This window comes from Calidris pugnax, unplaced genomic scaffold (assembly GCF_001431845.1).
Source record: "Calidris pugnax isolate Ruff unplaced genomic scaffold, ASM143184v1 scaffold25, whole genome shotgun sequence".
Classification (NCBI taxonomy): domain Eukaryota; kingdom Metazoa; phylum Chordata; class Aves; order Charadriiformes; family Scolopacidae; genus Calidris; species Calidris pugnax.
This window is the reverse complement of record NW_015090805.1, coordinates 6071731-6086831: the sequence shown is the minus strand read 5'-3', so window position 1 is coordinate 6086831 and position 15101 is coordinate 6071731. Positions and strand designations below refer to the sequence as shown.

The window sequence follows — 15101 nt, the reverse complement described above, 5'->3', positions numbered from 1 at the left end:
GCCTGGCGCGCGCGGCGCCCCGCCCCTTTCCCAGGCCCGGCGGGGGCGCCTCGAGGGGGCTCGCGCTCTCGAGGCGCGGCGCGCGCGGCCACACCAGCGGCCGGCGGTGATGTGAGGGAGCGCCTGGCGCGGCAGAAAATACAAAATTATCCTTTGAAACAACGTCTAAAGAGTAAAAAAAAAACAACATAAAAAAGGGCCAAGCTGGGGATTCTCTATTTCCACCGCGGTAGTTGTCCCCACGCTCCTACCTAAAGGGCGGTGAGGAGGAGTGGCCTATGTCCTCACACCCTGGCTCCTCAGGGAATCCCGCCGGTTCTGCTCTCCAAAGCCAACCCCATCCTGATGGACAACGGCTTTGGATGAACGCAGCCGTTCAATGTCATGGTGAGGAGCCACGGGACCTGCCCTTCAGCTCGATGTCACGGTGCGGATGCAATGCAGGGAGCTGAACTCATGTTCCCCACTATAAAGATCAGTTTGGTGTCTCGTCAGCTACGTTTGACCTTGCTGCTATGGGTCATAGAAAAAAGCAAATACCCAGTAGGCGAAACTGTGAGAGCCAAAGTATTTATTGCTTGTTTCCATGGAGCAACAGGGAAGGATCTCATCTTCCTCAGAAATGGCCCCACTCTGCCACCTGAGCTTATTTCAGGGTCCATGGTACCCTAGAGGAGCAGCATCCTCTCCATCACAAAACTGGGTGAGGACACCAGTCTCCAGGTCCCACACCTGTTCCAACAGCCACCAGAGGGCAAAGCGGTCACAAGCGGATGCATTTGATTTCAGCCAATCCGTTGCATTCACCAAAGGAGGAAGATGAGGTCAGGGCCTGGCAGGGCTGGTCGTTGAAGCCAGGCTGAAGAGCAGCCCGTCTGGGCATAAACCTGTAGGATTCGCTTGTGCCATGTGTGCTGCAAACACAACTTGCCACTACAGAAGACGCAAAAGAGAACTTGTGCAAGGTATCCTTTATTCCTGTGGTATGTCTATGCACGGAAGCTATTTAATAATTTTTATATTTTATATGGAAGGTAGTCACAACATTGAGCTCTGTGAAAAGAACACGTTTCGGTCTGATCCTACCAGATATTTAGTGTTGAAAAACAGAGTGAAAAGGGAAGGAAAAAAAAGGCAAGAGGAAAAATGCAAAACCACTAGAACAAAGAAGCCGACACCAACATTAAACAGTTGTAACTGATACGTGACAACCGTTTCCTGAACAGGGCATGAAGCAACGTTCTTTGTTATTACTCTGAACTCAAGGCCTTATATGCACTTGGAAATTTACTAAAATAGGTTTTCCAGAAGAGCAATTTCCAAAATGGATCTCCAGCAACAACACACTGCCATTGTAGGTAAACAAGGAACAAACTGGCCCGCACATTTTGGAGCAGGCATCAATTTGAAAAAAACACCATCGGTATTAATACAGACATTTTTACTTCTTTAAATCTGCACCCCCAGCAGAAGCTTATCCAAAATGGTAGGAATCGCTGACATAATTTTGGTTCCCACAACACATGGCAGAAACAGGTAAGTTTAAGTTGGAGGGTCAAATAATTTACATAATTCTCCTTCTCCATCTCCAGCTTAAGAAATACCAGCCTTGTGCTGCTGCTATATCCTGTGTGTATTCTACAGAGAGAGGAACAAAGTCTCCAGTGGTCCTAACTTGGCATTAGACACTGTTTCTTTGTGTGACTTTATCTTATGCGGGGAAGTCAAAATACTTACCCAGGCACATCGAAAGAAAGAAAACAAGCAAAGTATACAACCTCCAAAGAAAGCTCTCAAGTTTGGAATTCACTTTCTCTGTAATAGTTCAACAGCCCGTGCATTGCTGACCTTCAGAGCACACTGCAAAACACAGCTGTTTATATAACCTTTGCACGATGAGGAACATGCTTTGCCTAATCCTGTAGTGGCATCAAATGAAGTCAACTATATTTTGATATGCCCTTTTTTTTTTTTTTTTTTAAGGTTCCCTTACCCTGGAAAAGTTTATGAGTAAATGAGAAAACTGAATTAAAACTTCATGATGCAAAGGAATTCAAAGCAGAAGAGTATACAGGCAAAACTAGTCACTATTTTAAGACAAGTTTCTACCTATGTTGGCACATTATCAATTAGAATAACTTGAAGCCATAAAGTTGCTGTAGGTTTTCTAATTTCTATTATGGTGTAGCTTAGACTTAATCATGACAAGCACTGATTTAAAGGTTAAGCATTTTAGATGGAGAAACATTCTTCTTTATTACTGTGAAGCCAAGACCTTGTACACATCAGGAAATTTACTAAAATAGGCATTCTAAAATAACTATGTCAATCAGTTCCTCCTTATAGGAGGGTGGAAGGAAGCCTTCGAAAGAATCAGTGAGTAATATTAGCCCTCAGACTTCCCAGAACACTTGAGGTTTTGTCATAGAGAAGAGATTACAGAAATATGTTGCAAGATGCAGAACACCCATAGACAGATATGAAATTGTTTAAAGAGAATTTGAAAAACCTGGAAGAAAGCAAATAGGCTAAATTTTGACTTTTCTGCCTGCAAGCTCAGAGGATTCGGCACCCCATTTCCCCTTACACACAATGGGAGAAAAAGGCCAGCTTCAGTCCACCAGGGGGTAAACCTCCCTTAGTGTCTCTTTTTTTAACTTTAAAGGAGTATTATGAGACTGGCCTTGCTGTGTTTTGTGAATTTCCTCCTCCTGTTCCCTAAAAGCTCTTCAACAATTTCTCTTTGAGGAGCTTTGCATACTATTAGTGGCTACAAGTGCCTATGTCATGTTGTTTAATACTAGAAATTATTCAAAACTATAAATGTTGCAGCGTTATCCTGTCTCCTTGACTATACCAATTTATATTGAACGCCATATTCTTACAAACGCGCAAGTGTTTTTATGAGAAAACTGAGTAAAACAGGTTTCCCACGAATATAAAAAACCTCTTCCACTTAACACAAAGTAATTATCTTATGGCACATCTATGTAAAAGTCAGAATAAAGTCTGCTAAAGTTATTCTTAGGTAGTATCAAGAAGTCTGAAAAGTACTTCTTGCTTCTGGGAAAAATGGATAAGCATCTGTACCACAATCAGTGCCTTCTGATTCTGTGAAGTGCTCTTCACCAAATAGAGCACTTCATATTAAGTGTATTGCAAAAAATAATACAGTTCTTAAAATTAGACAGCTATGACTGGACTAACTGCTGCCATTTTATTTATTTATTTTTTTTTTTAGAAACTAGAGATCACACAGTATTACAGCTGTTTATATTTCACTGGAATAATCCATTTTCCACAGATCTGCAACCTGAATTTAGGTAGTGATTTCCATGAAAATACTAGTTACAGTTGTGTGCTTCAATGAATTGGCACAATAATGTAATATTAACTTACATTTTTTCTATAATGTTGCATGTAATTAGATTAGATTACATTATAGCTTCATTAACAAAATTATATTTTCAATAATTTTGTAATAAATTTGATTTTGCAGGGCTTTATCAACAGATTTATTTGATGGTAACTTCTCATCTTCTGGAGAGCTATACTTTAGTAGTTTAGGCTTTGCTCCTGCACTAATATCCATGTTGGCAGATTCTATCCAGAGGTATAAATCAATTATCCTCACATACGGATTTGATTGCAAGATCAGGACCATTGACATCAGTTGTGTAATGCACACTTCCCTTTCAACTATCAAATTAAATAGGTCTAAATAAAACTAAGCTGCTGAAATTATATATGTGTATTTAAGACAGTAATTCAGCAAGATATTTAATTACAATTTAGGTTACTTAAGAGGTTTGCCTTTTTTTCTCAGGACCCATGCTGCTATTTAATATATAGTCTGTTATTTGAATATTATTCATTATATTCTTCATTCTAATAATTGCATTGATTTTGATACATAAATGTTTAAAGTTATTAGACTGTGCATATATTTTCTTCTTTGAGATATAGTATTATTTACTTAGTTACAAATTTACAAATATTACACAGCATTTAAACGTGGGAGGGAGTAGATTTAGAATGTGAATCCTGTATAGCAAATTATCAGCACTTCCCAGAATAACATTTAATACCTTTGGCCTTTGAGTTTAAACTGTCTACTTGTCACAGCAAGATGAGATGTTTTAAAGACCAGGAAAAAATAATGTAAGAATTGGACCTCAACGAATCAAATCCTAGAAACTGTTACTGAAGACTACTTCAAAAACATCAAAACCTGAGTTAAAGTTATTACTTTTAGCAGTCTTAGGAGACCCTAGCTAAGACAACCATACAACTTGCCTCAGTGTAGGAAAATCAGTCCAACTTTCAAATCTGACCTAAGCTTCTCCTTGTCAGAAAAAAAGACACTCAAATTTAAGCAAAATCAGTAGAACGCACAAAAAAATACACGTACAAAAGTGTATATATATAATGTCTTCTAATACAGAACAATTTCAGGGGAAAATTATGTCTCTCAAGGGAATATATTCAGTGGTCTTTATCTGTGAGTCCAGCTCCTTCTTTCTGACTGGACACAGGCTGCCTCCAGCTGGGTCATAACATGAAAAAGAGCCACAAGGCTTACCTTGGAGAGATCTAACTCCCATTGAGAATTTTCACTGTCCTCTCACTGTTTCCATGGTTTCTTCAGGTTAGTCTTCTAGAAGGGACCTAAGTTATTCTAAATAATCAATGGACATTCCATGTTCAGTAAATGAATTATTTAATTATTTTTTTCTCTCTCTGGGAAAAAAGTTCACAGTAGAAACCAATTATACTTGAGAGCTGAATCTGTTCCCTTTAATGTCTGTGTGTAAACAGCACTGGTGGAAAGAGAATTCAGATTTAGGTTCTTATAATCCTCTTACATCTCTGCAGTAGTTGGGAAATAAAGGAAACAAAGTGAACCGTAGAGAAGAACCATAACAATGAAGATCAGATAATGTCACCCACTAGGTAATAAATTGTTCTTGTACAATGTAACAGGCTGTGAGTATGCATCCTACAAATTAAAACTGTGGGAAGAAAGCTTGGAAGAAGTCTGTTTCTCTTCAGTCTTTTTAGGCTTAAAGTATACATTGCATAATTTGAAATTAAAGATTCCTCAAAATGATGGCATTCATAACACTTATTCTTTGATTGACAAAGTAATCTTTCTTGGCATAAACCTTCTTCTACATCCGTCAAATAGCAATCAAATTAAAGGAACATCCTAATAGACTTCCTAATAGAGGAAGTCACTAGGCCTGTCTTTAAACCCTCTCACCTTCACTGATTTTTGATCTTTTTAAAAGTTAGGACATGGAAAAAACTTCAGTCATTTAAAAAAATATTTTAAATTTAAAATTCTCTTTGGGTCTCCGTTACACTTTCGCACGACAGGATGTTGACGAGCTTTCCCAAACCATGCAAAAAGATTATTTACATCATGTGTTTCACATAGAGCAAATAGGGAGTTTGTAAAAAAGTGACAGAAAGATAAAGGGCGTGAATTATTTTCCACGTGATTTGCTAACCAAACGTAACAAAAAGTCTCTGTTTCCCTAGCAGTGCCCTCCCCAGGACAGCCTGCCAACCTGAGAGCCCTGTCTGTGAACTGTTCTGGGGAAGTCAAAAGAAATCTCATTAAGGACGTTTCTCTCCTTTTACCTGGGGCCGTGTTTGTTTTAGGTAAGTGTTCTTCGGGAGTTAAGATAAAGGAGGGGCTGAAAGGCCCCAGCAAGCGCCTGGCCTGCTGCTGGCTTTAGACCATCAAATGCCATGGAGGGTGCAGCTGCAGGTCTCCAGCTCCAGGCTACATCGGTCCCCATCTGCCATAGCTCCCGGGGTGCCCAGTGTCAGCAGCGGCACCCACCCCGGCCCAGGGATCCCCCACAGAGGTAAGGCAGGTGCAGGGACACTTTTTTCAAAAGTCTTTTCTTCCTTTCAAAACTCTGACTGTAAGTATCATTGGAATGTGACAATTTCAGTATTGGACAGGCAACAGAAAACGATTTCTGACTTCAGAAGAAAAGGGCAAAATATGTTTCTGAAATGAACAGGTATTTTATTTGTTTTGCCAATATTTTATCCTTTTCAGTCAAATATTTCAAAACAAACTTACAAACGGAAGTAAATTAAGGTTGGGATAACCAATTTATTATTTCTATGTTATTTTATTTACCTATTGTATCTGAATGCACTTTTCCGTTTCCCCATCTGTATGAATCTGTTACACAGCAGTGGAGATGGAATGTACTGTTAGAAAGAGCATCCATAATGGTAGTCCCCCTCACCAAACAAAAGGCAGATGTAACATCCACCACTGCATATGCTCTCTTCAGCTAATTAGATCAGATTGCTCATGTCAGTTTAATGCTGGAGTTGCTTACTCAATAAATCACCAGCCACTCAATGACGACATCAAGTCTGTATTTAGACACACTGTCAGAGAGGGTTACTTTTTATTTTGCAGCAGTGCTGCATAAATAAAAAGATTTCAGTATTAGTTATATCATCATTTGGAGTTCAATGCAGCCATTTGTTGTGAAATCTTAAAGGGAAATGACACCTTAGCTAAAAATGTGCGAGCCATTGTCTAGTTTATTTAATCAGATCCTAGACAGAAGACAGACTAATATTGCCATAGAAATGAGATTTAGCAAAACGTGTTGAAAAGAAAAAGATCATGTTATTTCAAAAGATACCAGCAGGATCTAACAAAAGGAGCTATACTGTGTGGCTATTACCCCAAAGAATTAACTGTGGGACTGTTATTCTATCTTAATCTTTCAGCAGCCCTGCTTTATGGAGGCCTTGGATGCTCACAGCGAGAGACGGTGAGATGACAGAGAATCAAAAAATGGTGAGACTAAATTCTGGAGAAAAAAATCCTTATAGGAAACAGGTGCAGAAATTGAAACTATTTGAACACAGGAAGTGAGGCTTGGTCATCTATTCATTTGTTCTTTCAAGCATTTCTTTAGTGTTAGAAAATATGGTTCAAATTACAGTGTTCTGTTCATTATAATGGTTAAGAGTATCTCTCACTTTGTATCAGATATAGAATCGTTAGCTGTTTTTAAAGAGCTGCAGAGAGCACTGTTTACTCAAAACAACCCATATTTTAACATCATTTTAATTTGCTTAATTATAAACATAAGAATATCCTCTGTTTTAAATTTCCAGGCCTAGTGTGATATTTTGTATATGGGGGCATTGAGTGAAAATGACTTCAGATGAAATCTAAAAATCATACTTTCAGGTGCACAATTTTATTGATTGTTTTTTGGGAGGGATGTTGCTATAGCTAAACCAGCTAGGAAATCAAACAAAAATTGGATTTTAAAGGTCTTACTACCAAGTGCCCTTGAAAGGCACTGTGGTTACTAGTCTTACTTACTCATGTAAGAAAATTCGTTAGGCCTAAAGAACAAAAATAGACAGAAGCACATTCAACATAGGTCCCAATGCTGCAAACTTTAAAAAATGCATTAAAACGGTGCTACTCCCGTGCTTAGTTTTAAGCACCTGCACTGGTTTTTGCAGCATCCCATCCACAGTTACATCTTCAACTTTTTACCAAAGGCTCAGCAGGTTAAGACAACAACTCTCCTTAGTGCAAGCCTTTAAAGACTCACACTTTCTGCGATATTCTAACAGGTGCAACATCTTTTTACCTTGTACTTTTTGTCTGCTGAAGACAGAGGTTGTAACTGTACAGGTCTGAGGGAGTGCCACACTCCTCCCAGCAAGCACCTTGGGAAAGGCTGAGGAAGAAAGCCTTTCCCAGTAGCATTCCAGGCTTTGCCAGAGGCACCCGTAAATTTGCTAATGATAACAGGAGTCTTACTCCCATCAGAGTACGAGCTTACAGTGATGATTTCAAGAAACTAAGGTTTCTGAAATCAGGAAGTTGTGATTTATTACTGAGGTTATGTTTTTGTGAAAAATTTTATTTGGCCAGCTCTAAAGTTTTAATTTCTATTTGGGCTTCTGCCCACTTATGTGAGAAAAACAAGCCATATATGAAGTTTTCCACATTGATGCTAACAGCCTGGCATTTTTTTCAAGCCAAGTATAACTGAAATAGTTGGTTTCAATTTGTTAACATTTCTCCTTCCTGCCCGAAGCTTCTCAGATCCTTCTCATCCATACCTTATGACCCATCCACACTGCTTCAGCATCCTAAACACCTCTGTAGCTTGGCACCTAATGAGGGCTGATGGAGGTCTTTAGGAGCCCTTCCATACGCTTTTTAACAGGGTCATGATGCCTGAGGAAAGCTGCTTGGATACTTTGTGCGGTGCATGGGTGGGAAGAGGTACTCATTAATGCATACCTACATTCCACAGCTGTGGAAGGCAAGAGGTATCTTCTTCAGCAAAGTTACTGAGGTTTCCAGCAGAAGGCCTTCCAAGATGGGTTCAGCATAACGTTTTTGCTAGTTAGTTTCTGTGACGTATACATAGAAATGCCAATGCTTTACAGATCAGTAGACACTCTAAACACTGGAGAGTGAAACAAATAAAAGTTTCAATGTCCTCTGTGCAATTAAAAAACATTTAGAAATATATATATAAAAATCTAACCTGAGAAATTGAAATATGCAGAGCATAGCACTAAAAAATAAAAGTACTGTTAAAAAAATTTAAACTAATAATTTTACCTCTATTGCCAAGAATACATTACAATATACCCAATAATTACCTACACATACTTTTCCTTATATAAAATGTAACATTTTTCTTACTACCTAAATTCAAAATGTCATTAGTTATGCCTGAAGAAAAGCCATGAAAAGTAATTTAGTTATTATTGCCATATCTACAACATAGTACAAATTAACACTGAACAATTTCCACTGTATACAAACTGAGTTAGATTTTGCAATTAATTGGCTTTTATCAGAATTGCTTTTCAGAAATGCTGTATTATAGTCTAAAAAGAAAAAGCACATAATGCGTGTTTAATCAATACATATTATATATGAAAGGAGAAAAATAACATGTGGTATTCATCACAGATACTGTGGTCACATCTACCATGTTCAGCCAGATCAGGAGTCCATTTTACTAGGTACTGTGGAAACAAAGTAAATGAGTCTCCTGATTAAACACAAGAAAAAACATAATCAAGAAAACCATAACAGCCTGAAGACAAATCATTTTGGCTACAAGACAAACATGTGGGTATGAGAGAAATAGGCAAACATAAAAGGTACCCAGAGGATTACGTAGGACCCCTTGCTCAGTCCGTGGCCCAAGGGCTTTTAGGGGCCCACCGAAATATCCATGCTGAAACCTGCTTCCTCAGAAAGACAAATTAACTGCTCTGACAGTGGCAAAAGTCATCTTTGTCTGTAGCTGAGGGCATGGTTTTTAGCTACTGGTCACTACAAGTTCTAGTATAGCAAAGCTAAATCTTCCTATTTTATGCACCATCAAGTCTATAGCAATAGGAGGAAAAATGAAGATTGTTTTAAGATATGCAAGAGAATACATGCCTACAAGATGAAGTGATAGGGCTCAGGGATTTTGGAAGATGCTTTCAGGTTTACATTCCAGGTTTATTTTTGCAAATTATTTTTTGTTTGGTTTGATTTTTTTGTGTGGTTTTTTTGGTTTGTTGTTGTTTTTTTTTAATTGACCTTAATTTGAAGGACTTTATTCTGTGCTAAATCTAATTTTGATATTTAAAATACATTTTTGCTACATATTCTGTTGTATCAAAAATGCTTACTTTCTTATTGTGGATTACATAGAAATATGAGATACGAGTTGTCTCTTGATTTTACTGTTTGGACTTTTAACGTGCTTGTGTCATCTTTGATTACTATTAAGCTTTCCAACTTCCAACATTCCAACTTCAAACTGCCGGTTACTGTAGTTAAAAAGCTATTTTATAAAACCGTAACCTCCCAATCCATTCTTCCAATCACTGCACTTGCATTTGCTGGTATTATTAGCTCACCAATCGCTACAGATATTCCGTAAGAACTTAAGCAGAATGTAAAGCTTCATGGCTTTATGGCTCATAAAATGTACGGGTTCAAATGCTTTTTTAAACATGCAGCTATTGGCAAACTTATGTTCTCTGAAATACACTTAGTTGAACAACATGCAGCACAGCAAACAAAGCAACATTACTGTAGAATTTTACAGTTACCCTTAGAAGAAAAAAGTGAAATCTTCATATTTAGCCCATTCTAAAAAATAAATGTGTCTCTTTACAGTCAGAACTGGATGTTCAACTACTGAATTTTAGATCAAAAGGAGTCCTGGGGTTTCAACATCCAGTGAGGTGAGTTAAATCCCATCGATACAGGAAAAGTGACATCTTCCAAGACAAGATATATTCCTTCTCAGGAGAAGTATCAGTTTGTCTCTGGAGTATCTCTTTTTAGTAATACAGTTTAACTACTCACCAGACTCCACAGTTTTTATCCCCCCAAAAGGAAAGATGTCCAGGCTGAACAGAACTGAAACAATATGCTAATAACAAAAAAAGTAATCTTAAAAGAAACCATGTTCTTCTGCCTCATCTACTCTATATTTACATTTATTAATATGATAACAAGCTCACAAAGCCCAAATAATTAACGTGAACAGCTGCTAATGGAATGTGACTTGTTACAGATCTGTGTCTTGAGGTTGCTTAAATTTGCTCTTGAATGAAAGTTGAACTCCAGGTGAAGATTTTCCTATGCTTGGGGAATATATAAGGTTTTTCACCCACATTTGGATTCTTTGAGGCTTAATGATGTATAAACTCCTGATTTGGACTTTTGCTTAGAGGAGAAAAATTAATGGAATATCCCTCTTATTTACAAGCACTTGTTTTTGTAAAAGTTGTAGAAGATTTAAGTTCTGCATGACCTTTATCACGGTCAAATTCAATTGAAAACTGGCCAAAGTGGATCCAAGAGGAAGACATGTACATACATATGCACACAAACCCACATCTGCGTACAGACCACAGAAGTTTTGCTTTACTGGGAAAGCTGGTGAAAACCTGAAATGTAAATCAAGACATTTATGCTTTCAATAGAAAACAATATAAAGTTTGAAATAAATCTCTCCCAGTGTACATCACCTCCTTCACCTGGAGACACAAAATCCACTAACACCCACCTCTTTGCAACAGGCAACGTGCCCCCTGGTGTGTTAATCTTAATTCCAGAATCCCAGAACATTCTCAAACCTCCCCCCCAGTTGCATGGGACACTTCCATTCTAAACTGTGCTAAAAACAAAACCAAACCATCTCAAGCACACATCGTTGCGCTGTCAACACTTTATCAGGGTGAGACCTTAGATAAATCCAATATACAATATGCCCAAAGCAACTGAAGTAACTTAAAATCAACAGTAACTTTTAGTTATCAACTTTTATTTTAAAAGACAAGGAACCCTAGGATTTTTCTCTCTGCTAAGACAGACAAAAATAGGTTTTAATATTCAAGCTAGCTTAGCTGGGAAAGCATTGCATAGTTTTACCTTTTCTCTTAAAATATGTTTTCTTACTAGACTTTATTTGCCCAAGTCCAAATCTCAAAAGTTTCTTAATAACATCGGAGAGAAGGTTCTGGCAAGTTTTCCAGTACAAGCTACAATTCACTTCTACAATGATGATGCCGACTCTGAGGAAGATGAAGAAGAAATCAGTCTATTCAGAATTCAGCCTAATAATTAACAGCGGTCAGCCTTGACAAATGCAAAATAAAAATAAAAAAATCAAGAGATAAAAAAAGAACTGTCAGAAACGTATGGACAAACATCTGACTGATCAAAGAAATACATCAAAGCTCGAAAGAAAACTATTTATAACTATCTTACCAAGAAGAATGAGTCAATGCAACTGGAAACAAAGAGGAAATCCTTTTGTGTTTTGAGAGACTTTTAAATAAAACCCTGAAGCCGAACAAAAGATTATAAGGTTTAGTAAGTGACACGAATTAAGAACATTAGGAGCACTATACTTATTTACTTGCTATTTTTACAATGTAGTCCTGACAAAATGAAAATAGTAATGATTATGAGGCAAAATAATATACTGTACAGCCCCAAAGTAACTCCAAAGGCTTTGGAACACAATGTTTGAATTTAAGCAAGAAATTATTTTCAATGCAAAGAATATTGCTTATTAGCTCCATGGGGCATTTTTATTCTGATATAAATGCTGTATGCCAAAATGACCTAATCCATTTCTAGTATAAGTCCCTGTCAAGACAAGTTTTAAATGACAGTCATGATATTTTCTGGGGTCCTGTCATTCTGTTATTATTGGATTTCCCCCCTGCAATCAGAACAGTGCCTTTCTGTTGGTCAAAAAGAAAAAAAGTCATCCTTGATTAAAAAATGATTTAATTTAAAGACACATTAAAACATGCATTATGTGCTACCTTTTTGACTTCATCACCATATTAAAATCTTATTTCTATAGCTTAGCACACTTGAATCTACGATTTTAATATAACTGACCTACTGTTGATTCCCATCTAGTGGGGTTTGGATATGTATCTTACTATCTTGACATTTTTTTTAAATTGATATTCAGGAAGACTTAAGTTACTAATTTTCATAAGCATCTTTATGTTACATACAATCTAGAATCATCTCTATCCCCCATGAAGACGGTGGTTACCACACAATCCCCATACAGCACAGTGCTCTCTAACCTGCACACTACACTGAAGAGCCATTTGCCTTACACAGATATTGTCACCATTTAACAATCCAGTATGCAAAAGGAACACTCTGTAGGTTCTTCCTCACCTTTCTATTGAGCCCATGCTGCCTGTAAATCTATCTGAAAACACAGTAACTGCATCTTGGATGAGCAGCAGAAGTTACCCTGTTTTCAGAAAGACAGAGATTTTGAAGATCTGTGTCTGGAGTTAATACCCAATCTTCAGCATCAACACATCATCCTCCTGACGCTCACTCCTCTTGTGTGGAGCTTTATTATCCTGCCCTGTACTCTCACCCCCAATCTGGGGTGGCAAGTGACTCACTGAGATGTATGAAAAAGCCTCCTGGATTTTCTGGCAGCAGCATGCCAGAACACCATCAGGTTCTAGGTTGATTTTTGGTTGCTGAAGTCTATTGAATATTTTGAGAAATGGAAAGCAGCATTGGTTTCAGGGTACAGTTTTTCAGGAGTGTTGGCAAAGAGCTTTTGGCCAGTAGAAGAACTTCAGATGGGGTAGCTGGTAAAACAACATGAGAACAGATACAGTGTAGACAGTGGCCATACCTACTAACAGAACTGCTACATCAATACCAGATGGGGCTTCTTACTCCATATTTTCTGGTAACATGTCCAGGCAGAATCTGAACATTTTGAATTTGTCCAGAATTTCCAGACCTACAGCAAACCAAGTGGGACAGTATCTCCATTAAAAACATTCCTAGCAGAAAAGATGAGCAGTTTTAGACAAATGCCAAAGGTTTGGAAATCCCAGACAAGAGGCCACTGAAAAAATGCAGATCGACTATCCAGAATGCGAGCCGTAAGTCTGCTGTATCCTAGAAAATCAATGCTGTGATGATGTTGAAACGAAGTCTACCTACATACAAAAAGTAAATTAAAAACTTTCATAAGAAAAATGCAATCATATAACATTTGGCTCAGAAGTTTCACACTGTTGCAGGCAGGGGAAGCATTCTGGGGAAATTTTACTAGCTTCTTGCCCTCATCTTTGCTCTTACTATTATGGCAGGCACTACATTAGCCAGATAGAGGCAGGATATTAGCTATATTCATCTCTGGTCTCCCACGAAACAGCCATGTTAAGATTTGTAAATGGGCTACATCACAGATGCATCAGATGTAGATGTAATGACATAAGCAAGTGCTGTAACAAATCTACACCTCTGAAACAAAAAAAATATATTTTGAGAAGTGTGTTCGTTAAGACAGTAAAAGATACCTTTATTAGAAAAGTACAATCGAATAATGGATGACAGTCTTAGCAAAGGCTGTTAAAAATAGCAAAACAAATCATCTTGCACATCTGCTGAGGTCTGACAACATTGTATTGCCCTAAACTGATTCAATTTCTCAGTCTCGGCTACACGTTCCATTTGGTTTCCCCTGTAATGTTAAATTCTATTTTCAACTTAAGGTAATATCACTGTACTATTTACCTGATTGGCTACGTTTAACTACAGTCATTAGAGAAAGCCAAAACTGTATTACCCTTTTCCCATCAAGACAGCATTCTTTCTGTCAAATGACTATCTTCTCAGGTTACAGTGTCAACATACCCTTATTTGCACACTTAAATAAAAAATGCATTGCGATCCCTTACCAGTATGTTAATAATTAGGAGAAGACTAACAGTGAACTAATACAGCATCTCTGTTATTCAACTGCAGTTAGCTTTCAGTTTCCAGTTCTGGTTTGTGAGCTCATCAGTGATTTGACCTTGCTAAGTTTTCAGTGACCTTAGAATCATCCATCATTTACAGGAAAAAAGATAACAAAGCATCCCAAATAATGAGTTTATCCTAAGTTTACTACCTCAAAGACAAGATTAGAAACATGGCATTTTACAGATTAAAATGTTGGCTCAGGATCTCTGTTCCACAGAACTTCCCTTAGTAGTTCAACAGCTGTAACATTTACAGCAAATGCTCCCTTTGCATTTCCATTGTCTAAAATTCTGATAGTAAAAGAAGCAACTAATGTTCCACTGGTACTTGGATACTGGAGAGATAGAGGTATCTAGACAGCATCTACAATTTTGTATTTCTACTGTGTGTACTCACGTGAAAAATCAAAATTAAAGTATGTTCATAAAACAGTCTTGAACTCTACATCTAAGCTCTTTTAAGGCAAGCTCTTGAAGGATATATGTATCTATGGAAAGCATACCTTTGCATGACATTAGTTTGTTGAGTGTTCTTTCTAAATACAATGCAGTAATAATTTGGATTAAGAGAAAAAGAACTACCAAAGGAACAACTATTTTTTCTAAGCTACATTTACTCTGAGAGAATGACAACTGTAGCAGGACTAAGTTGCCACAACTGAGAAAAGGCAGTCTTCCCAATAGCAGTTTCATGAGCTCTAGAGACAAAATGCATCCAATTCACTGAAACATCTACCATTTCATTGCAC

At 37.6% G+C, this 15101-nt stretch overlaps 1 protein-coding gene across 1 annotated transcript in view; it reads left to right on the top strand.

Annotated features, from left to right (window-relative positions):
- The window catches only part of RIPPLY3 (ripply transcriptional repressor 3), an 18434-nt gene extending 5213 nt beyond the window's left edge, over positions 1 to 13221 (top strand). Inside the window, exons 2-5 of the mRNA XM_014937997.1 lie at positions 5628 to 5667; positions 6772 to 6841; positions 10211 to 10278; positions 11504 to 13221. Of these exons, the coding sequence (XP_014793483.1) occupies positions 5628 to 5667; positions 6772 to 6841; positions 10211 to 10278; positions 11504 to 11669 (344 nt within the window). The 3' untranslated portion in view covers positions 11670 to 13221. The remainder of the gene's footprint in view (positions 1 to 5627; positions 5668 to 6771; positions 6842 to 10210; positions 10279 to 11503) is intronic.
- Positions 13222 to 15101: the final 1880 nt, after the last annotated feature.